This window comes from Ctenocephalides felis, unplaced genomic scaffold (genome assembly GCF_003426905.1).
Source record: "Ctenocephalides felis isolate EL2017-DRISC unplaced genomic scaffold, ASM342690v1 CF-g0.4_SCAFFOLD_01886, whole genome shotgun sequence".
Taxonomy (NCBI): domain Eukaryota; kingdom Metazoa; phylum Arthropoda; class Insecta; order Siphonaptera; family Pulicidae; genus Ctenocephalides; species Ctenocephalides felis.
This window is the reverse complement of record NW_020538040.1, coordinates 43,475,644-43,501,125: the sequence shown is the minus strand read 5'-3', so window position 1 is coordinate 43,501,125 and position 25,482 is coordinate 43,475,644. Positions and strand designations below refer to the sequence as shown.

The following is a 25,482-nucleotide window of genomic DNA, read 5'->3' as shown; positions in this document are numbered from 1 at the left end:
CTTATGGTTTCTGACTTAGGGTTTAAATTTACAGACGAGAATTTTAAGGGTAATGTGGTATTGTTACAAAAATTTAATTTAGAATCTACTATGTTGATTGAACCACCAAAAGTTTTTAAAAAATCCATACCTAAAATTCCTTCGCTCTTAATAGGAAGATCGTCTTTAACTATATGAAAAACATGTTTAACTATTTTATTTCCTAATCTAATCCTAAATATTGCCTTACCTAAAGTCTGAACATTTATCCCTGATACTCCTGTCAAATTCAATTTATCCTCTAATTTATGACTTATCTCTAATTCACACCTATTAACGAAATCTCGACTAAACTAACTTCTGCTCCAGTATCAACGAGTCTCTAACTGTGTCTAACGATTCTAAATTTACAAAGGCTAAGTTATTTGAAGTTTGTTCTATACAAGAAAGATGGCTCGCTTTAATTCGCTACCCTTACTAGTTCCAGGTTCTGGAGCTCTATCTGAACTATCTTTTATATTTTCGTTGTTCTTTAAATATTCGTTTCCTACAATCCTTAATTTGGTGGCCAACCTTTTTGCAATAATTGCATACTAATTCAGTTTTATTTTATATGATGTAGGAAATGGATTTATGGATGAACCAGGTTTTGAATATTGATGTTCAAATGAATTTGGTAAGGTTTCTTCCTCGATAGCGATTTCCCTAGCCTCCCTTAAAGTTTTAGCGGTCTTACATTTAACTATAATTTTAAGAGAGAAACATTGAACGTCTCAAAGTGGTTCTGGCTTAATTGCAAGCATATTATAAGTAATCATACATCATATTTCTTTGTAATTAGTGTAATAATAAATCAAAATTCGATATTCTTGAATCGATATCGATGGTAGTATCAAAGTTTTGGGTTCAATAACTAACAAAATATATTACGCATTTATTAGTAAATCAACATAATCAGTTTTGAAGAAAAAAATTACCGACAAGAAAAAAGTGACTCAGAAAACTATACCGAAATTAAAAAAAATCTAAACAAGAGATTAGCGCCATACTGAGCGAACTCCTGAGATATATGTAGAGTGATTTGACACTTAACTGATAAATGTCAAGTTGTCAAAAAAGGTTTGTGTGTCATGCATTTAAAAAAGTAGCTGTCAAAATGCCTCTCGGTCGCGATGGGAGACTATATATAAATATAAATATGTTTTATAAATACATACATAATTATAAAGAATAAAATATAGTATAAATTCTTAGGTATTGTAGTGTACGAAAATACCCAATTTACTGTTCAATGCAAAAATAGTTTAATAAATAGATTAATTCATATTTATATATAATTCTTCCATTAATACGGAAAATTTAATCAATCATTCATTTTTATATACACGATAAATTTGTTAGTATAAATAAAATCAATAAATTACATCAAGTTTCAGAACATGAACATTCGACAAACCACTCGAAATTTATGAACTGTCAAAACCAGATTGTAAAGTCTAGTATATAAATTATCGTGTAATAAAGTGAATAGAATCTTGGAAATTTTGCAAATTAAATAATTAGGTTGATTCATAAATATCACAAAAATATACAAAATCATCAAATATGGTTATAAAAAAATAGACTTTAATAAAAAAATAGACACCTGTTAGTTGTAACGTAAGTTGATAATAAACTGCATATGCAAGAATGATTCTTTTCGCAATTATAAATATACAATTGTTCGGTTTATAATAATTTTATTTTTTACTTTACCTTATCACAGAAGACTTTGATCTGGCAGTAACCTCTATGAAACACGGTTGGGTCTCGTGGATCTTCAAATGTATCAATTTGGAGGTGCAATGGCAAACCCTGAAAAAATAAAATAAATGTATTATTAAGCACACATAATTCAAAATTTTGTTCTAAAATAATTATAAAAATCCAATTTAAAAATCCAATACAATATTTTTTACGATCTTTTAATATACGCCACCACAATAACATTGTCACATTGAAATATTTTGAGAAAGCACTTAAAAAACGAAACAAATTTTGAAAGATGACAATCATAAAAACTAACAATAAACAGATTTTTATTACTGCTCATAAGTATGCGCTTAAATTATTTTTTCGTTACGATTAAAATGATATTGAATTTAAAAAATATAATTTATTACTATATATTAAGGAGTAAGTGGTGATTGTCAAATAAAAATATTTATTTATGACTTTTCCGTTAGATCTGTAGACGTTTTGCATCTTGAATGCGATTAAGAACATATTAAATAAAATATGCACGAATTATGATTGGTTTAATGTGGCCTAGCTAATAAAATCACCGTTGGCTGAATTAAAATTAGAAAATATGAATAAAATTGAAAAAATCTATAGATTATTTTATTGAATATTATACTTTTGCATATGGATATATTTAGGCAAATGATTATCCTAGATATTCTTATTTGACTATTCTACTTTCATTTATCACAATTGAGTATAAATAATTTAGTTTCAGTCATATCAATGCATCCATCTTCATTATTTTATCATTTTGTAGTACTGCCCTAGAACAGATCCGTAAACTGAGTCAAATTCCAATTCGATTCAAGGAAGAATAGCGTGAGTGATTTCCCATTGCCATTCTACATCGCAGTGCCCGAAATAAACTATTTCCAGTTGGAAACATATTTTTCATCTAAATTTTCACCGTCCACTCTAATCCGTGACTTTAAACATTATATATATAACACATATAATGTAATATAATTTCTAGCCTTGCGCGTGTCCCAGATTTATAAATTACTAGGAATTATAATATTCATATTAGTAATGAGGTGTTTGAAGCAAACTCTTAGCAATTGAGTCAAAATGGTATTTTATGAGACTTAATAGAGAAATAGTGTGCATCAATATATTTGTTTGTAAATGATTAATTACATATAGAGCGCCATAGAATCATCTTCTGAAGTAGATTAAATTGTGTACCAAATACACATTACCGGTCATCTGTGTTAATACAGCATCGATTGCAGGGCATTGTTAAGTCAATATCGACTTCATATGAATCAACATGAAAATATTGTCCACATGATCCTCCGTTATATACGATATATCGAATGTCTCGTCCGGGCATGGGAAAATACTCCAAAGTAATCACAAACGTATAAAAAATACAGTCGCCTGTACAAACGAAATATCATACCAAGTCAAAGGCAGATAACTGTGCGTGAGACGAAGAGGAGAATGAGATGATGGCCATTTTAAACACCGAATCCATGTTATGTTAGCCTGACCACTTTTAATTAATATCAAAAAGCCTCAATAAAACACGAACGCATATATACCGGGATCACTGCTTGCGTCACATATACGATTGAACACGTATATAAAAAAGTTCAGTTTTTGGTCCAGAGAATAAACGAATTCGAAATCGTATGAATAAAAACTGACAGGTGCTACTTACTTGAATCTACCTTTGAATATCTCCAGCATCGGATATATATATATATATATATATATATATATATATATATATACATGCACACAAATGCATTAATAACTCAATAAAAATCATACCAGCTCACTTATATTATTTGTAATCAGGACCTATTTTAATCATTTCTATATACTGAAGCTATTCACAAAAGCTCGACAGTAGCTTTAACTGAAGCTTTCAAATCATACATATGAAGAAACGATGTATAGTAAACTATTGAAAATCTAAAATTTTTACCAATAGACCACTTATATAATCGATTTGAATGAAATTTATCATTTTATTGAACACCAGTATATGTTCACAAACCCCCTCATTATAGACGACGTATTTCGTAAGGTGATAAAGGTAGGTTAATAAATAAAATTTAATGTAAAAGTAAAAGTTTCAGTAAGGTACAAAATATTGAGTTATTTTATTTTTGAATTAATTGGGGTATCCGAAAATTGATTAACCACCGTTTATAGAGGTAGTCAAGTTATCATATATTATCCGTTATATACGATGAATGCTATAGCATCCACGTCAAGTATTATTGAATTGATTGGGATATCTAAAAATTAATGAAACACCGTTTGCACGGGTAGTCAGATTATCATATTTTAATCGTTATATACGATGAATGCTACAGCATCCACGTCAAGTATTGCGCTGCTAATTTACGCAATGTGATTGCCCAAGCTAATACCTGAAAAATCAGTTAGTTATTACTCTGACAGGTAAAATAATGACATAAACGTGAGGTCATATAAAATAAAATTTAAAATAATTGACTTTAAATTTTGAATGCTATAGCATTAATGTCATTCTGCAATGAAAATGAATGCTATAGCATTCACGACCGCGAACGTGTTGAAATTGTGCGTTTTTCTTTTAGCAAAAGCTCTTTTTTATACCCTCTCTGAAGTTATTATTTTATTATAGATTTTGTTTAATGGAATTCAGACTGTGTTACCAATTGATACATTGTCCAACCAGTTAACTGTGATTGACAAATATACTCGTGATAGACAAGTGGCAGAATTTGGTGTAATAACGAGTATACCTGCCATGCCTATAAATCTTTGTTTATTGGCTATTTAGGTTGCAATTTTTTTAATAGAAAAACAAAACATATTCTCAAATTTCAAGATATTTACAATAATAGAAAATAGTTCTAATTATAAGTGGTCTTTTACCTCAAAAACAACATTTTACCTCGATTCTGACTAATCAAAACTGTGAACGCACAGTTCAATGAGTGCGCCACAGTTAACTGGTTATTAAAACCATTATATATCAGAATATTGTTACCCAGCAATAACTCTTATTGTCGGAGCAACTAAATATTCCGGTAATCATCAATAAAAGAAACGAAATATTACGTGAGCACGGAGTCGTATCTATATAAAGCTTACGTAGTCACGCGTAGTGAATTGAAATTCACATATATAAACTGAATTTGTGTATGTTATATAGAAATGTCAATGTTTACAAACGGAACCAAAGCAAAGTGACCATGGTACTAATGGCCACTGCTGCCTTAGATCTCGGATGGTGCATCCGGTGTTAATTCTTTGATCTGCCCGCATGCGAGACCGAAGTGTTAATCCATAGAATTTAAAAAAAAAAATCAATACAAAAATTTTTGTTTTCATTAAAAAAATAAGTTGATTTTTTGCTAGAAAATTTGATTTGCTAATTTCATATTTCCTTGATTTTTCATTTAGAATGACAACAAAATTGGATTAAGTACCTATGTGTGTGTATGTGCAATTCTTGACTTTCCTTCGACATTTTTTCAAAAATTTATAAGTCATTCGATAAATTTAGGTAAGTATTCGCATTAATCAGTCTTTCGAGGAGATAAGCTTTTTTAGATTTTGCAGAGAACTGAAAACGGAAAAAATCTTAAACCGATTTTGAAAATCTTAACACTTTTCAAAAGATATCAGTCGAAAATTGTACTGATTAGTACTAGGAGAACCGCCGGATCGTTTCTTCGTAATTAATATTGAGAAAAAAAATCGGCGTTTTTAATAAATTGTTTATGGTTATAGAGTTCATGGTCTTAACGATCATCCTGAAATATTAAGGTCTTACGAAAAGTGGTTTAATTAGAAAAATGTTTGAAATAGTAGGCCGTTTATCTATACATCTATTGTCGTACATCTATTGTCGCAATTATTAAATTTGCTAAATTCAAATTTCTATGGATTATACGAAAAATTAATACTTATCGAGTAATTTTTGCAACTTGCCTTAAGGCAAAATACACGTAGTTATTGCATCGTCTTCAACTTGCTTAATAAAATTACTAATAGTTAACTATTTTGTATGATTACATTAGACCTGTTTACCGAATAATTAATTTAGGGCTACACATAAACATTAAATTCACTTTCATATATAACTCGAATTTGATTATCAATAAAAGCTCGATTATAGTTCTGTATTTCATTATAAGTGTAATCAAATCAATGAATGAACATAATGTTATATTTTACAAACATTACAAAAAATGCCTAAATATTTGTTTAACTGTATTTCCTATAAAAAGTATTAAAAAATGTAGTCCAAAGTTCAAATTATGACCGGAATAAAAACTTCATACATACATTCTAATTTTTTATGTCTTTTTGTAATTTCACACTTTTTATAAGAAGTTTAGAATAATAGTAGTATGAGGTATGTGCATTATATGTCAATGTCAATTTTTTTAATATCGGGATAATTTTCAAAGCGAAATGTGCAAAATTAGTCATAATTGTAAATTTGGGTTGAATTTGTATAAATATATACGATTTTATGTAAATTTTGGCAACTTATGCGTTGACATCACCGGCTCAATGTAACTTACAATAAATCAATGATAAAAATTACAGTTTATTGCAGATTTATGTAAAACATTTAATACATTAATTTTGATTCTACAATAATTTCTTTTGGACTATTCATAAAAAAACTGAAGTGTTTCATCATCTTTTATCACCGTCAATATATTGTTAAACAATAAGCTATAGTAGTTTAATAAATTGATATAATTGACAGAATGAAAATGCTTTATCATAAAACATGTAGTGTGTAAAAAATGATTAATGTAAAAAATAAAAGCAGTTTTTTTAAATATCGCTGTTTTGCATGCATTTTAATAAGGATCAAGTTACAAATAACAAGTTGAATTATTAATATGCATTTTTTATCTGTTTTATATATGACAAAGACAATAATGACAAATAAGTGATAAAGCAATTAACGCATGACTAATTTATTGTGTTAGCTCGGACAAGTAGAAGGATGATTTTCAGATTTTTCTCAAAGATACAATAATTGGATTTAATAGTTGCTCCGTTTATTGTCTCCGAGTTTAAGCGAGTCATGGCGTTTTATCGTCTGTAAGTTCATGCTATGACAAATGGGTATCTTTTCCGCGATAGACCTTGACTTTTTGAGAGTTAAGTGCAAGGTTTTTGTAACATAGACACTGTTAAACATAACGATATTTCAAGAAAACGATTACGATATGGCAGAAGACGTTTGCCGTAAATATTGTTGTTAATTAAAACTGCTACCGGCTCATTAAGGCTATTATTTATGAACGATATCAAGATGCCGTAAATTAATATGTTGATATACAGACACATTCACCATGTGATTATGCGATGCACGTCTATATTTGATTTGACATATATTTTATTATAATTAATCGAATCTGCTACTACATTAGAGCACATATAATATTCAGTAATAACAATAATTGAAATACACAAATATGATGTGAGGACAGTAGGGAGCTAGGAGATTATTGCAACAAGAGTAAGTAGTAGGTACCAGGCGCTTTTCCATAGAATCTTGAATGAAATTAAAATATTTTTTTATCAGATTGAACACGTAAACCACCCTTCAATATTATTAAAGTAATTGTCCCGCAGATCGACGAAGTAAACAGAATTGTGCAGGTGAGTCATATTTGACGAGCAATATAAAATTCATAATAATTCTTATTCCAAGGATCAACATATAATAAGATTGAAATAAAATATTTGACCAAAGTTGCAATAGGGATATTTGAAATTAAAATATCAAAATTCGACATTTCAATGTATAATAGTACGATCGATTTATTTACGTTATTTATTTGTACTTTCATAAATTTCAAAGTCAGCATTATAACATTTATCAACAATCAATTTCCACTTAATATTTTTTAAGATTAATACAAATTTGCCTAAATGCGTATAACCTTACACATAACCTTTTAGTCAAATTAAAGACGTTCGCTTCCTAATTATAACATTAATTATATCAAATTGCCTATTTTGAAATATTCACAAAGATAGCGAATAGATTTATGTCATTCGGATTCTGTAATAGCGCCGTTTAGCCAACGGCTAAGGAACTCGAGATCGGCGCACTGTGGCATATTACATAAGCGATATAAATAACTATTTATAAAATGCCAATAAAGTAAATAACACAATTAGGAAAAATTTTCTTAATTGTATAACTAATTTTTAATGAAAACCTTTGAGCAATATAAATAAATCACACAAACACACTCAAAATCACCTATTTAATGAAGATTTCTATTTCATTTGAACAAGAAGTCCTTTAAATTAATTTCTTCTCATTCCTTGCATGAAATCATACTACAACTAGATATTTTCTTTGAAATGTTTATAAGTCATCATCAAATATTCTTTGAAAAAGTAATAACAATAAAACTCTTATGAATTTATAACGCATGTGTTTACATTCGCCAATCGAAATTCGTGCATAATTTAGTTTTATTAACCACGTCATGTTAATACTAAGGCGATAGTTACAATTCTAAAGAATTTTATGTGTAACAGGTTATATAAAAAAATACCCAGCACATTTACAATTACAATGAGCTGAGTTAAATTTCAACTTCATTCAGGGAAGAATAGTGTGAGAAATTTCCCATTGCCTTTTCACACCACAGTGCCCGAAATGGGCTATTTTCAATTGAAAACATATTTTTGGTCTATATTTTCAATTGAAAATTGATATCACAATTGCATGATACCAGGTTATCAAGAACCATCTTTATATTAACCAGTAATTGAGAATCTCTTATTATATATGAGATATTTGAATTTTATTTTCTCTACAATTTAGTACCCTGGGTCACTAATTAAAGTTAAAAATTCGCAGTAAATTCAAATATAAAATTTAAAAAATGCTTAAAATAATTCAATGTTCTTTCTGACTTTCACAATGCGTGAATATGAATCAAGATATTAATAATTACAGTGAAGAGACAATTGAAAGTAAATGTTCGATACCCCTGAATCTAACGTATACTTTATTACCCATCTAATCAGTCTCTTAATCAGTAAGACAATTTACACATCACTTGATCACTTGCTCAATTAGCAGAAAAGTTTTAAATACCTTTAAGACAATTTTATGAAAAATAAATCTTAAGGTTTTATAGTTATATATAAATAGAAACTTTCGACACTTACCTTGACACCCTTTTGACTGCTGAAGTCCGTGCTGAGGCACTGGACAGCTACGTTGATCTGTGGAAAAGGATAAATAAAATTAATATTAGATGAAAATATTTTTTTAATTTATATATACAAAATAAGTTTTTTATTGAATAAATATATATGTACAACGGCATTATTTATTTACGATAGATTACTTCCGATCTCGTAACGCTAATGAACGAAACAATTAGTCAATGAAAAAAAGCATCTCCTCTCATAAGTGCCGTTTTACAACTACCGTGTAATTAATCAGAAAAATTCATAAACACTGGAAAATGCCAGATATATTTAGCTAGTAATTAATCATTCTTTAATTAGCGGCAAACAACTTGGGATTAATAGGATAGAGCAACATATCATAATGGTAGAAAACAATGATTCTAGTCAAATCGGACGGATGTGAAAATTATTTTCAAATTATGTGGTCATTTAGTCACGCACGCAGATTTTCAATTTGACGTTCACGTTCGTCCCATTCAGCTGGAATAGCGCATCGCCAAAAGGCAAAAGATTTGAATTGACAACGAGATGGCAGATAAAAGATAAAGCGTGCGCCTTCGAGCTAAACTGAAGAACGCTTTTCAATCTTCTTAAGTAGAGTTAGAACAGTCTATTGAATAAGAACATTAGCAAAACATTAACTTGAAAAATGGATAAATAGATAAATTAACACGACGATCGTCATGTCAGTCATATGTGCCTGACACTAAGGGGTTCTATATGAGACATGTCAGACTTTTTTTTTTCTTTGATACATTATCTTTTGTTATAGATTTTCAAACATGACTATTGATCTCCTGACGTTGCTTGATTTAAGGCTTTGGCTGTTTACACATCTCTTGCCCTATATTTGCAAATATTGTTGTTAAAAAAATCCTAACTTTACTTGTTTCTGAGATTTTGGTGGTGGATTTTTTTACCTGAGGACCAGCTCTATATAAATAGTGATAAATTCGTAAGTTTTTCAAAATAACCGTTATGTTCTTACCACGTGGTAGAATGGTTTCAAAAATTGGACCATTACGTTGATAACAATCGTTCAATTTGAATACACTTCCAATAAAAAGATTGAAAACAACTGCTAGAAACTATTATATTTCTGAAGCATTCTATTAGAGAGCCAGCAAGAACGATATCTGACCTAACAGTATAATCTAATAGCATAGTCTGAGGTGTATCATTGAAATGATAAAACATCTAAACGATTTTGTACGGAGGAGTTCCGAACAGGTGATTTTACAAAATATAGTGCAGCACAACTAGGTAAGTGTACTATGCAAAAAGCGACTACATCTTGTGCTACTGAATTCCACAAGTATGCTTTAATAATGCCTTATAAGTGAAAATATCGGTGCGAGCCGTTCGAACATCTATATTTAGCAAAGTCTTTATATATAGACGAAGATAAACACAACTTATCTCAACTGTAAGCACATGAAACTTTGCATGTCAAGTAAACATATTATACACGCCTTATATGGAACGAATTGAAAATAGAATTGCAAAAAATACAAGCCATATTAAATATATGAATGACAAAATTTAAATCGAGCTTCCTTGTAAACCATGCAAGGGTATAAAAATTCCTAAATGTGCTACTAGGAAATGAATAAATGTATGGGAATGATAATTCTCGCTAATCAGTAATAGTAAATTTATAAAAATAAAAATAATGAAGTATTAAATTATATGTAACGATGATCACAAATTATATAAGTCAATTTCGTCTCAATTATAGAATCAATATAGATTGTTTAAAATGATATATTTGTTCAAGAAATTATGCAAAATCTATTTGACTAAAACCGGTCTTGTGAATGTTTGGTATTGAAACATAAATCGAATATAATTTATTTCAATTAGTCTTGTGATATCCATATAATTAAAATGTGATGGATAATTACTTTGAATGGTTATATTTAAAGTAAATATAGTTATTTATTTCGTTTGCAAACCTCTATGGGCCCGAGTAACTTTCAGGTTACATTCAAAATGTGTCGATCCAAATAATTATATATTTTTTCTAATATGACGCATATATCTGAATTTTAAAACATTTTCAAGAAAATCAATATCAATATTCATAACCTTTTCAGGATTTTCGATCTGAAATAAAATTTTCATACACAGAACTTGAGAGTCACATAATTCATTAATACCAAAAACAATGGTTTACACAAATTTTTATTTTTCAATTTGCATATATAAGCTCACAATTACTAATTTTTTAGTAATGTAACTGAGTAACTGAGGGTTAATCTAACATTGAACATTTTTGACAATGTGTAACAAAGTGAACTTAACAATTATTAGATTTTTTTAATTACCATAAAAGTTTTACGTATCCGGCTACCTAGCAAAGACGGTTATGACCTGTACATTGCTTAATACGCATTAAAATTATTGAATTCAATTTTAATCTATGACCGACATGATCTTTTTGTACACGGATCAATGTCTTTTACATCAAAGGACGGCATTGAAAATCTTAAATAATCTTGTCGATTTTTTTAAATCAGAATTAAAAACAAATCCGATTAAGTTCTTGTGTTCTCTCTTTAAAATTAAAATGTATTCACGGATACATATATGTATGTTATGCATATTTAAATGTCAAGAGAAATAGAATTACTTTGTATCACAGTTTGTAACACTTTGCATCGCCGAGATGTGTAACTGTAACATTCGAACTACTTCGGTTGCTGATATCCTTATTAGGAAACTATAAATTACGAATTAAATATCTGTTCATAGGGGACAGGAGAAAATTGTCATTGAGTTTTAAAAATTATTGCATCCGAATTCTAGCAAAGTTGGATGAAAATGTAAGAAAGTATTACATTGGACTAATAAGGAAAACCCTGGCCTAGCTCGTCTCAGATGTTTATGAAACTTGCAGAATGGTAGATTTTATACAACTATAATTAAATAAGATATTCGGAGCAATAAATAACTTAATTTGATCTAAATATCTAGTTCCTAAAATAGTAGTCTTTACGGAAGCAAACAAAAATATATGTTAGAAAAATATATCAATTTATATAAAACTTATTTCTTACCTTAGCACCGCTTTCAAGTGGATTCCAATAAACAGCAATTGCATTATGCGAAACCTCTTCTATGCATCCGACCAATCCGACACTGTTCTTTGTATCTGCAAAGACAAAAAAAAAATACATTCAAACTGACTGTTTGTCACAAGAATTCACATCAAGATGAGAAATAAACTAAGATGCATTTAAGGTAGATTCCGACGTTAGAAAGACCCACATAAATTTTAGACGAGAATTTTGTCGAAATAAAACTACAACAGTAGTAATAGTAAGTAGAAAATAAAAATACTGTACAAACATATGAATTTGTGCAAAAGAATTGCTTAACAGTAGATGAAAACTGTGCTTTAATTTATTTTTTTCCCTTGAAATAGCAATCGAGATACAATTATACCTTATAAGCTATTGTTATATGAACAGATATGAAGTGTAAGTTAAAAAGAAAAATAAAATAATTTAGGTTTCACTCCGTGAAAAGATGTCTTAATGTTTTATTTGGTGATTTAGGAATAAAGTTAACTTATTGCTGAACACGATATGAAATGCACTAGTAACGTTATGCCCCAATGTATGTATATATTATAAAACATGCTCTAGAAAATTAATAACTGCAAATATGGATGAAGTTGCAAAAAACTTACAAAATAATTGTTTAAAAAAACAACTGAATCAGATTATTATATAAAAGACAAAAAAGTGAAATAAAATTTTATTTAAATGATGTATGCATATTATCAATACTGCCAGTAATTAAAACTTCAGTGCTAAAATTGTATGTAATGAATTCATACTTGTTGTAAATGCTTTAAGGATTCAAAAATTTATCAGTAAAGTGTGTATTAAGATAAAAAAAAAACAAAAAAATATATAATGTATTCTGATGAAATTATTTTTTCCCATGCTTTAGAACCTTTGGTACATAAATGTTTCTTTCCAAAAATATCACTTTCTTTTTTTTGTTGTAAAAAGGTCTTCTCAATCTCTTCGGGAGTGTTAAAGAGTCCGAACTGTTTGAACCCTACAGTAGGTGTATAGTGTAGGAATTCAAAACACAAGCACACCTGCATAACATCCAAAACTTTTACAGAAACCAAACGCCGAGGATAACGGCGGATAGCGGATAACATACATATAACAACGAAACATAACATGCTGCATTTACTCGGGATTGGAATAAATGCTTTTCGTATATTAGATAAATATGGTCGTTGGCAATGAAGCACACACATTCGGTAAATGACACGAAAAACACATTGATAAATATTGAAAAACAGAATGTCCTACGAATTCTTCTCCGACAGTGTGTTTGCAATTGTATGCATCTCTAAGTAACATTTTTATCCCATTCTAATTAGTTTAACTTTATTATATAAAGTAATAATAATTAGGGTAGGGCGCAACACAAGGGTCCAATCTGACTTTGAGCAATTATAATGTGAAAACCATGTAAAAACCAAATCAAAAATATGACAACAAATAACACATACCAAACAAGCAACTATCTGACTAAGTTCAGCACAACTCCCACCTAATTCATCATTGTAAAAATGTGTTTTTTTTTTGTTTTTTAAAAATTTGTATAAACCTGGTCCTTTTTACCCCATAGGCCAGGGTACAAGCAGGTCCAATGTCTTATTTTCATTTTAAAGGAATTTTAGAAAATAATATTTTTACAAAATTTTATGGGTGCATTTTTTACAGAGATAACACTGCATTGTCTATAACCTTGATCTGGTCTTTAGGTAAAAATATTCATCAGCATAGTTGGAATAACTATTAATTTAATTTATTTCTAGTAAAATTATTATTTTTTAAACTGAATTTACACTTTTTTACTATTTTTTATTGTGCCTTTTACTTTGCCAGGGTAAATGTGCAATTCGTCCTTTTTACCTCACCTACGTGTAAACTTTAATAGAGATTATTTTTAAAAAAAGTGTAGAATCTAACTTAAAATTAACAATACATCTTATAAAACAATTAAATAACGTGAACTTAAAAAATAATGTAAGGTCTCATAAACTAAACAACAGTGCTCACAACCAAAAAAAAAACTAACGGAAGAAAATATTTTTGTTATGGATTTTCGAACATCGTCGTTTATCTCCTGATAGTGACGCCGTAAGAAACAAGGTGATGGGTGGTTATAAATATTTTGCGTTCTTTTTTCAAAAACTGTTGTTAAAAAAATCCTAACTTTACTTATTTTTGAGATGTCGGTGGTGAACCTTTTTACCCGCGGAGCTTTAAGCCCCGCTCTACTCTACTGATAATTTTATTATTGGTGCAAAAATGCTGGGTAAAGGCTGCTTTTAGGTGAGATCAATCACTTGTATATAAAATCAAATAAATAGATCCTAAATACCTCACATTCAGGGCTATAATTAATTATCCCAAATCAACTTGAAGAATCTAATTAAATTTTAAATGTACTTTGCCAATTCGAAATCGATTAGAAGACCATTTGTTGATCACTGTTCAAAAATATCCGCGTTCTTTTTCATCCAAGCGGTTGAATTTATCGGCATAGCAGCAGATAAGGCGGGTTGTAATGAGTTTTGAATAAATGCCGTAAATTATTATACGGATGCATATGCGTGTAATGTAAGACGCATCGCGCTGAGAAATTGTACTCGGACTGATGGTAAAAGGAAACAATAAAATTAAATACATAAATGAATAAAACGTGCACTTGTTGCGAGTGCGACTCGCCTTCACACAAGTGCAAAGCCGTGTCCCGAGGAATAAAGATTTAGAAAATAATTAATGGAGAACCTTTCAAATACCATTTTACGATAAAATCATATTTTTCTTGATTAAATTTGAAAATTCATTCGATATGTTATAGAAGATATTTTGTCCTGTCTGAACGTGATATAGGAGAGACTGGGTATGGTTGTGCCAGGGTACGGTAGGGACAGTCGTCATAACAGCGAAACTATACTGATTTTGAGATAGGGCCCAAAGCGAAAATGATGAAGTATGATTGTTCGAACAAGTTTCCATTAATGCTCTCAGTCAGTCCTTTACTGAGACTAGATATGGTTGTGCCAGGGTACGGTAGGGACAGTCGTCATAACAGCGAAGCTATACTGATTTTGAAATAGGGCCCAAAGCGAAAACGATGAAGTATGATTGTTCGAACAAGTTTCCATTATTGCTTTCAGTCAGTCCTTTACATTAACATGATCTCTAGACCGCATTGCTTTTAACGAGTCAAAAGACAGTTTCCAAATTACCATTTAATTTACTTTTCTTCCAGCTAACTGGTATTTTAACAAAGTTATTGCTGATAAAAAAAGTGGAACAACCGTATCCAGTCTACTCTACTACTTCCCTAAAATATGTATATTTTTACTAAAGATTTACTTGAAGTTTTTTTCTAAAACCCTTTCCATTTTGCTGGAAATAATTTAAATCAATTCAAATCTTGTTTGATTTATGTGCATTAAAATTATAACGAGAGTCTACGCTTGTTTTCACTTGAGTGCAAAACCATGTCCAAGTAAATAATATAAATTGATTAGAACTAGATTAGTATTTGCAACAAACTATTGGAACAAATAAAATTAAAGAGATAGTTTTCCAATCACTTGTTTTAAAAATAAAATCATAAATTCTCTTTTAAAGGTGACAATTCTTTGTTGCAATAAATGTAAATTATTTTTGTCATAAGGGGAATATTCATCCACTGAATTAACTGAACGATACAATTTTAATAAATAAATTTTGGAGAGAATGGTTTAAATATCATCAGTATGATATTCTCTACAAAAAGCTTTTGAATATATTTACTGTTGCAATAATTTTTGCCTCGATATAATTATAGATCAATGGTAAATAATTATATATTAATTAGTAAGTAATTATTAGATAGTAAATAACTCTATTATCTTAGTTTAAAACATTGACTTAGACAACGGTTAATTAGTACTTCTAAAATCTTTTAAAAATTATCAAAAACTAGAATCTTTATTACACATCTTATTAAATATTTAATGTCTTCACTTCGTTAACGTTCTCCAAAAGTCTCAAGTTCATAAATAATAAATTTTTTATCTCATGATATCAGATGACAAAATGACTCGTAAATTACGGTTAAATCCGAATTATTGCGTTTTTTAATTAAATTTGATTGAATGAAAGTGATAATATAAACTACGACGAAATATAGAGTTTTCATATATTGCTCGTTCAATGTAGACGAATATTAGAAAAGTGTGTCTGTTAAAGATGCGAACGTTAGAACTGAAGTTTGTAGAAAATGTACACATAAATTATGTCACTGATAATTGTGCCATTAGCATCAAGAAGAAAAAAAATATAACAATTTATTAATATTTTACGTCATCGCTAAAGTGAAGTAAATGGATATAGTGATACACCTGACGGCTAGTTAGTCGGCCATCCGAGTTCTCAAAACAAAGGGTCAATATTGACATTACGTTGTCGTGCTTAATATTGAATCGAGGCACTGTACCCTGAAAAAAGCACCGCGGGCAGCAAAAAGCACAATCATAAAAGGTCTTTCTTCAGCATCATCGTTGAAGTTAGATGCGACTTTTAAAAAAGTAAACAATAGACTCCACACAAAGTCCGCGGTGGACACGTACTATGTACCTACGGCCCAGAAGAGTTTACCATTCGGTCGACACAAAAGACGCGGTCAGCGAAAGACGCTATCATTGTTCTCTCGGATATTTGTTTTCGGTGTTTTTTTCATCTTTATTTTAATTTTTTTTCCTTTATTATTTCGAGTTGCATGCATGTTTAAATTTATCGTGCAAACAAGCGAGCGCTTGTGATTTTCTAGAATTTTCCAGGAGCAAACAAAATGAAAAAATAATACTGATTGCAGTAGGTAGGCTACATGTGCTTTTTGTCTTTTTCGTTTGCAGTGTTTGCTTGGAATGAAATAGAGAAGACGACGAAGTGACAACTAACAGGAGTATTCAATTGAATCAATAATCTAATCAATTTATCTGATCCATTGTAATCGATTTATATAATAAATAGATTTTTTTAAGAAAAATGCTGACATAGTGCACTACTTCTCAGCAACGATTTGAAGTGCGCTTTATAGGCAGAACATTTGTTCTTTATTTTGCTCAATATTTTTTATATCACATTTCAAATTATATATTCCAACAAATACGATCGCAAATATTACTATTATAATTAGAATTTATAATATCCTCCGTAAAAAATGTATCAATTTTGAACAAACCAAATAAAAAGTAGATGTCTTCTAAGTTTCATATTCAGTGCACTATATGGAAAACGTAACGTGCCAATATGTCTTTCTGACAAAAAAATACTTCTGAATAATTAGTATAAATAGGTTCAATTAGCAATCTATTCCTGCTTTTACGAGGAGCATAAAACGTGTAGTAAATCTAAATTGACATTTACAACATCTACCTATAACTGATATAATTTAATGATACATTCTTACACAAAACTAAATCGCGTACTTGTGAATGGGCAATAAAATGTGGGGCAAAAACTATTAAAATGTTTAAATGATCTTATTAGCAAAACATATTAAAATGGACTTATTAGATCATTCTAGCTAATTAGCATACACAAAAATTTCCTCGGGTTTAAAGTGGGTTAAGATAAAACATAAACTACAGACTATCAAGCGTTTGAATATATACTCACAGTTTTCATTCCACATCGGTAGACGTAAGCATTATTAAAAAATATTACTTGATTAATAACAATATTAAGGCTGCCGTTTAAAGCAGCGTGTTTATAGATATATTTCGTTACAACAAACATATATAATTACGTGCAAGTAAAATTTACATAAACTTAATAAGCTCACGCTGAGTTTTAGACCATTACACTGGTCAAAACAACGCGATGAAATAATCAAAGTAGAATTAAATTCGTATACATTTTGACAACGAGCTCTCCTATGGTTTTTCATAGAGATGATAATTAAGTAAAAATGTTTTATTACCAATTTGTGAGATAGCTGGCTCCGTTTAACACAATCGAGACATGTCATCTGTAATACATAAATTAACATATAAAAGTGTCGGCCATATTGCCGAAGAACGCCATTATGTGTCTTAAGTACATATTCGAGTGTGTCTATATCTTTCCCTTGGTATGCGTCAAGAAAAAATTAAAAAAAAAATCCACCTCGCGATGCCTACGAAATGACAATTACTGTAATAATCGTGAATTAGATATTATATTACACGGATGACATCAAATTGTGTTTATTGTATTCATAAAATCGTTATGTTTATAGCGGATTAATTTTATAGGTTTTTATAAGATACGGAGATATTACAAACACCCAAGGTTTTTTTCGATGAACCTCTCACAGCTGTTTTCCCATAGCAATAAATCTGTTAAATAATAATTTATTAATAGAAGGTGGCCACTCAGCCGTTTTATGGCGCATACTTTTATCGATTTGATATTTCGACCGAAAGATAAATTAATTAAGAAAATTACGCACATAAAACTGTGGCGCTATGATATATCCTATTGTGATAGGAATGCACTTAGCACCATTAAGGAGATGTTTATGCAAAATGATACTGACATTTTGATGTTTCGTAATTTGGCGTAAGATTATCACATCAATATTATTTTATGGAAGATAGTTGCTTCTTACGAATTATTATTATATTTCACCGTGGTTTAACGATCAAATATATATAGGGTAGGGCAGGGCAAAAAGGTCGAATATGACTTTCAGTAAATATACTGTCTAACTAAATGAACTACATGACAACACATAACTAAAACTATCGAACTAGTTCAGTAAAATTTTCAGGTAACTCTTAATTATAGAAATATGTTGTTCTTACTATTTTTTCGAAGTTTTACTTACTTTGGTAAATAGTATTACTAAAAAAATCTATGATGGACATATTCTTCCACAGACCCTTAGCTATATATATGAAACCGTAGACAAAGATTACATTAATCGACTATTGAATCTAGTGTAATTAATTATTTATGATAGCTTATTTGTATCTATACTCTAAGATCATAGTTCACAGAGTACAAAGGCCATTAAAACTGATGATACGCACAAAATTAAAAATGCATAAAAGTAACATATTTACACCATATTGCAAGAAAAACATGTAATTAAAATTGGCATCGAAATAGACTTGTCAAATAAAATGACAACAGAATCATTACTGTAATGAAATAATTGAACTCATTGAAATAATTGTGTATTTCGAACTCGAACGAGTTAGACAAGTCAAGATCGTTTTAAACGTTAGTTCAAACATTCAAATTTCAACTGCCAATTATCGCTGACACGTTAGCATCAGCACGCAAGATCCGATGTCAAAACAATTCCACATAACACACTCGTATCTGGTATCTGATTAACTGCAACTTACATAATTGTTTCATTAATAAACTGATATTGTAATTAATTCAGTTTGCCCATGCCCCTTATACCGCATACCGTGTTGCCATGTACGACATTCGTTCCAAAGATACGCATTATTCAAGAAGCTGCAGCATTTCTCAAATGTCCGTGGAGGGAGATATTAACATATCACAATTGCCTCGAGGAATACGTATAAATAAATACGGAAATAGAATTTATGATTAGTCCAAGGGCCGGATTATTAAATTAGGGATTTATCAGCTACCGAGGAACCAAGTCCAATTGGTACAACGACATCCAAACATTCACAATTATCAGAATTATTATAAAACGCCAATATTTTTTTATATTTATTTGTATTGCTATTAACTTATTATTATGTCAGTAAAAGCACGGTCATTAAAAAAAAAGAAAATTGGATCGGACCCATTCTGCAAAAAGAAATTTCAGAAAATTGAAAGTCAGAGCACAGGACCAGGAAGCAGAAGTTTTGAAAGGCAAATCCATAAAAGTGATTATTAGTAATAAAATGATAATGATGATAATATACAAGGAAGGGAAACGGAATCATTGATTTTGTGGTGCTCTCACACCATGGACCTGCCTTCTGGCAGACAACTATTTATTATTATTATTATGTCAGTAAAACTGAAATCTATTTTTCTCAAGAAACAACACCTGCTTTCATATACTTTTTTCACTTTAGACTTTGGTAGCGATTACTATTACTTAGAGTAGCCTATTTCTCTATTAATGAAACACATTTTAAGTTAAGAATATTTAATTATTTAAAAATAGTTCGATCTATAAGGTCAAGTACGTTTGGTTAGGAATAACCCTCGATAAATTAATTTTCATAAAATTTGACTATATTATGCAAAATGGTTTATATGACATGTTTATATAAATATATTGTAAACTAGTTGTTAATAAAACTTATATTAGAACCAAATCAATCCACAAAATCTAATTACTAAATTCATACATGGGTCGCGCGGAAGGAAATTATGGAATACTGAATGAAAACCGTGTTATAGGAGTACCGTGTTATCAAAAGGCGGTCTCAATTTTAGTTCTGCATATTATGGAATCCGCGGTCCCAGAGTACCGCGTTATCGAAGGGTTGACCGTATATAAATAATTTTTATCAAAAAATCTTTTATTACCAGGATCCTCCTTTATCTATTAATATCGTCTATTTTAATGTCGGTGATCCGTAAAAATCATCCTCATGCAGGTATTATAAAAACTTTTCCTCATACTGAATTCTTGAGGATTATGATCTTACATGAAAGAACTAATACCAAAAATATGTATGGTGGCGCGAGCATTAAATTTCATATTTTATTTCATTCTCTTTAACGACACTCGAATACGATACCTTTATGTGATATGAGTTTTGATATTTAACAATGAGACGGTTTCCCGCAGAGTTAAAGTTAATAAATAAACAGTTCTATTATGTTATAAAAGACTTTTTTTCCATATCGACTCACTTATTTCAAGCTGAAATAATCTTGATTTGTACATCATTGTAGCGTTTTGGTTGCACGTAAACGTACTAAAACACGATATAAATGTATTGGTAAATTATTATGAAAAACGTGTCTAATCATGGATATATTTGAATAATAATTCATTATTTATATCAGTATTTAAATGACAATCAGAATATTTATGGTCGGTAGTTTATAAAATTTGCTGTCTACTAGAACAATAATATTGGGTAAATGATATATGTTATTGGATAGAGAATTGAATAATATTTTTTTTTGTATTCATTGTTTAGGGGCCAATTCTCCGGTAAAATAGACCGCAACACCATGCTATTTTACGCCACTTTCTTTATATAAAATAGTAGTGAAAATTGTCAAAATGCTATGTATTTGATGTGCGTTCTATATACAAAACCTAACTTTTCGTATGTGTTTTAAATATACATCATAAAGATGCAGGGATGATAAAATTCTTTTTTCGACGTTTGTACGTGTTCTAGGTTAGGCCTGACTGGACACCAAATTCATAGCATTTTGATAGTTTTTAGTACCATTTTATATGAAGAAAGAAGGTATATTTTAAAGGAGAATTAATCCCTTAAGATTTTTAAAAAATTAGATATAAAAATCGATTATTAATAAAAACCGTGAGAAACTTTAAAGCTTTTTGTTAAATATTAAGAAAATTGTTATATCGTTTATTTATATAGCTGTTAGTGTTATCATCATATACTTATGACAATATTACTAACACTTTCACAATATTAAACTAATGGTATATTCGCATTAGTTGTGAATATTAACAATATCAAAGTCACAAATACAATTAATGAAGAGCTCGGTTGAAATGATATAAATTAATTTTTACATCCAGATAATGATGTAAAGTAAAAGTAAAGAAACTGACAAGGTTCTCATATTATACGAAAACAAATATGTTTTCGAACGCATAAGTTCGATGATATCCTTCTTAATGTCCGTTCGAATTAAAAAGATAAATAAGAGTCGAACATTAAATCGTAATAATAAAATACGATTAATTTTTATATGCCTCGTTTTGTATTATATTATAAATGATCTCCCAGCTTTCACTGATACGTGTTTTGCCCCCTAGCAGTGAACGTAAGCAAAGCCACGGCGCGTTCGTCTGGATTACGTAAAATTGGTGCTAAATGTTATTTAATGTGTGATAAATGAAATCAGGTGAAATCTCCAGACGTCACATTGCAACTGATTAATGAACCATTAATTGATCATATTGATTAATTAGCGCCTAAGCTAACGAAGAATTTTATCGACGCGTCTAGGCACCGTTTTGCAAACCCGAAGCAATGTTATAAACGTTTTCCATTGAAAACATTTGTTATTGAAGCTTTTAATATTATTATATAATAATATTTAAATTCAAACCGAAATCCGTTAAAACTCAACAAAGTTACTCAGGCCCATAAGTATAATGCATATTGAGAGTAATAGAGTTCTACTCGGAATTATAGAGTCGAACTACATTAACAATTAACCCTCTATGAGCCAAATTTTCGTTTTCGCCATCCAAACAAATAGGACTGTTCGAGACCAAATAAAAAATAAAAAAAAAGTTTGTTCCTCAAAAGAGATTTCACAAAAAGAATTGTAATTATCATATACCAAAAATGGATTTAGTTAAAATAAAGCCATAAGATGCGATCTCACAAATTGGTAGTTCAGAGAAGTATTTGAAACGAGCTATTAAATCTACTTTATCGACGATCAGTACATTGTTGCTGATAATTGTTGTATGTATATAAACTCAATATTCAATTAAAATATAAACTAGTAAAATGGAAAATTTGTCACTTACCGGCATCCAATATGCGTTGTTTGACCGAGTGTTGTCTGCCGTGCCAGAATTGCCACGCTTTAATTTCGTCTTCAGGACTTTTTTCTTCTCTGAACATCAGCATAACTACACTCTGAAATAGAAAAAATACCGATTATTTTACATATTATAATATATATTTCAGTATTATAGCAAATTGAATATTAAAATTAATGATAATACTTAGAATATCTAATTCACGAGCTTTGTACATATAATTACAACGGTCTGACTAGCTAATTTGACTCAAGTCGCGTTGCTCGAGTAAAAATAATTACTAAGAAAACTCATTAAGCGAGGAATTTGTTATTCATAGAACTTTGGTGCTAATTATGATTATGGTTGTAACTTAGGTAAAATTGCACTTGGTTTTAGAACCACCAAACACCCAAGAAGAGTACCGCTATTGTAATTTACAAAATACGTTTTTATTTTTGTTAAGGTAAGACCAAATTATTCTCATTTCTGTAAATTATTTGCACTGTGACTGAACTGTATATTCATAAATGGCTTCTTAATAAAAATAGAATAAATCATTTTAGGGTCACCAATTGAAGACGCATGCCTTTCTTTACTGAGTAGACATCTTAGAGTGCTTAAGTAGCTTTTCAGATAAAAAATGAAATTTTGATCTCCTCCAATGAGTCAATTTCCTCACATTGTGTCAACTTTATGACGGCATTAAATTCCATTAGCGAAGTATGTTGGTATACGTCGAATAATAACTTGACGCTCGAATCCGGCGTCACGCAAATAAGCCATATTATTGCAATCAGAGTCGGATTACATTAACACGCCAAGGAATTATTAATAGCTGTTATCATTAGATGTGTTGCTGCTTTTCTGTCTGACTTCTCTCATTCGTGCGACTAATGAAATGAAATGTTTCCAATTCGCGACGTTCGTCCTGAACCGTGAAATATAATTAATCCGCAATTATAAAAGATACTTCTACTGTAAATGGAAACGCGAAAGAATATTCACGCGTACGGCTGCTTATTTATTATCAAGTGAAAGACAACGTACGTGGGTACTTATTCACTGAAACCTAAGTAGAGACAAGGAATCAAAATGCTTTGCTAATTAAGTAGTAGTAAATTTAATTTTAATAATTAGTATGAATATGAAAAATATTTTATTAGTGTTTAAATATTATAGAACCCGATTATAACTAACTACGCAAAGGTTCATCAGAATCCCAGAAGAGTAAACCTCAGGTTCTCCTTGTGAGGATCATTGAAAAACTTACATACTGATAATTAATTTTCATCGAGACATTATTTTACATCATTGGTTAAAAGGCTGTCAAAAACGTTCTAAAAATAATTAAAATAATATTGGGTAATGTGCTAATTATTGACATCAAAGAGCTACTTAAGTTTATTCAGGTAGCTATAGATGTTAACTACTCTTCAGAGAGCACCAAAAAAAGCACCAGAACATAAGTAATAATTGCAATATAAATAAAATACAAGTCCTTTATCTGTCAAAATATAACGTGTTTTATAAAGAAATATAGAAGGTATTTGAAAATTATAGCCATAAACCTAATAAGTCTAATTATGATTATGGCCCAGTAAATCTTTTATTCTATGACCAGATCATGAGATTTAGGCAATGCTAAGAGATGCAGTTTGGCAATTTTGATTAAATTCTAAAGAGTACGATTTTCAATGTTCTTTAAAGACAAAATCCTAAGATTCAATAAATCTTCTTCTGTTCTTTCGTCGATGTGGTTAATGTGTCGTCGTGGTGTCCCAACATGTGAGACTGTTTAAGTTTTTTCAATATCGTGAAAGTCAGGCCGTGCGGAATGCGCGTACCTAAAACCCTTGTAAATAACAACAATTTACACGCTGTCATTTGCGCAAACGATAAATGACCGTGATCGCAATCCATTATAATTATGGATGCAATAAATCATGAACAATGAATGAAAAACCGAAAGGCTACTCGACGCCCTGAGTTCTGCACGGCCGATACATCATATCTGCACAGACGTCACCTTTCAAAATATAGAATATTAACTTAAAACATATTTAACATAGTTTAAAAAAATACACAATTTATTGAGAACATTGTCCATTTTGTCTTATTTTCCGCAAATGTGCATTGCGAGTAGTCTGAGCCGATATATTATGCTTTGGGGGTGGATGATAAAGTGAGGACGTTCTTACTCATTTCCATTAAAAAAGTAAATTTTATAATGATCGCAAAAAATTCTTCAAACCCATCTATCCAAAAGACCATTAATATTTTGCGATTAAAATTAAAATCAAGGAGCAGAAATTATTATCCCAGTTAGCAGAAAACAGTGGAAAATCTACTATGAAAATATTTTAAAATACGAACAAAAAGAAAAATAATACAATAGTAAAAAAATGTTAAATAAAATTATCTACTACTATAATACAAATGAGTGATTCTCTTTTTCTCTATGATGTTTTATTAATTCTCCATTCATTCTTTGAAAGGGAAGTCATCTATAAAGCTCAAACGTTTGCAAATGTTGTTTCTTACGTACATGATTAGCGAACATATTCTGAAGTGTGAGAATTTTATGAGTATAGAAATAAGCAAAAAATACAAGAATTGCAAATGCTCACAACTGAATGCGATCCATTTCCCGTCAATGGGAAGAAAAAAAGCTGGTATTAAATAATAAAATTGCAATTAATTATAGATTAGCAATACGTACGTCTACATAGATATTATATATAAACAGATTTATATTGCATAAAC

The 25,482-nt window shown here is 29.9% G+C and overlaps 1 protein-coding gene across 1 annotated transcript in view; it reads right to left on the bottom strand.

The window, feature by feature from the left end:
- Nucleotides 1-25,482, bottom strand: part of LOC113376531 (protein grainyhead) — a 461,786-nt gene that overhangs the window by 29,904 nt on the left and 406,400 nt on the right. The window contains exons 9-12 of the mRNA XM_026616482.1: nucleotides 22,723-22,834; nucleotides 12,018-12,112; nucleotides 8,932-8,988; nucleotides 1,735-1,833 (exon numbers count right to left, since the gene is read on the bottom strand). Coding sequence (XP_026472267.1) covers nucleotides 1,735-1,833; nucleotides 8,932-8,988; nucleotides 12,018-12,112; nucleotides 22,723-22,834 — 363 coding nt within the window. The remainder of the gene's footprint in view (nucleotides 1-1,734; nucleotides 1,834-8,931; nucleotides 8,989-12,017; nucleotides 12,113-22,722; nucleotides 22,835-25,482) is intronic.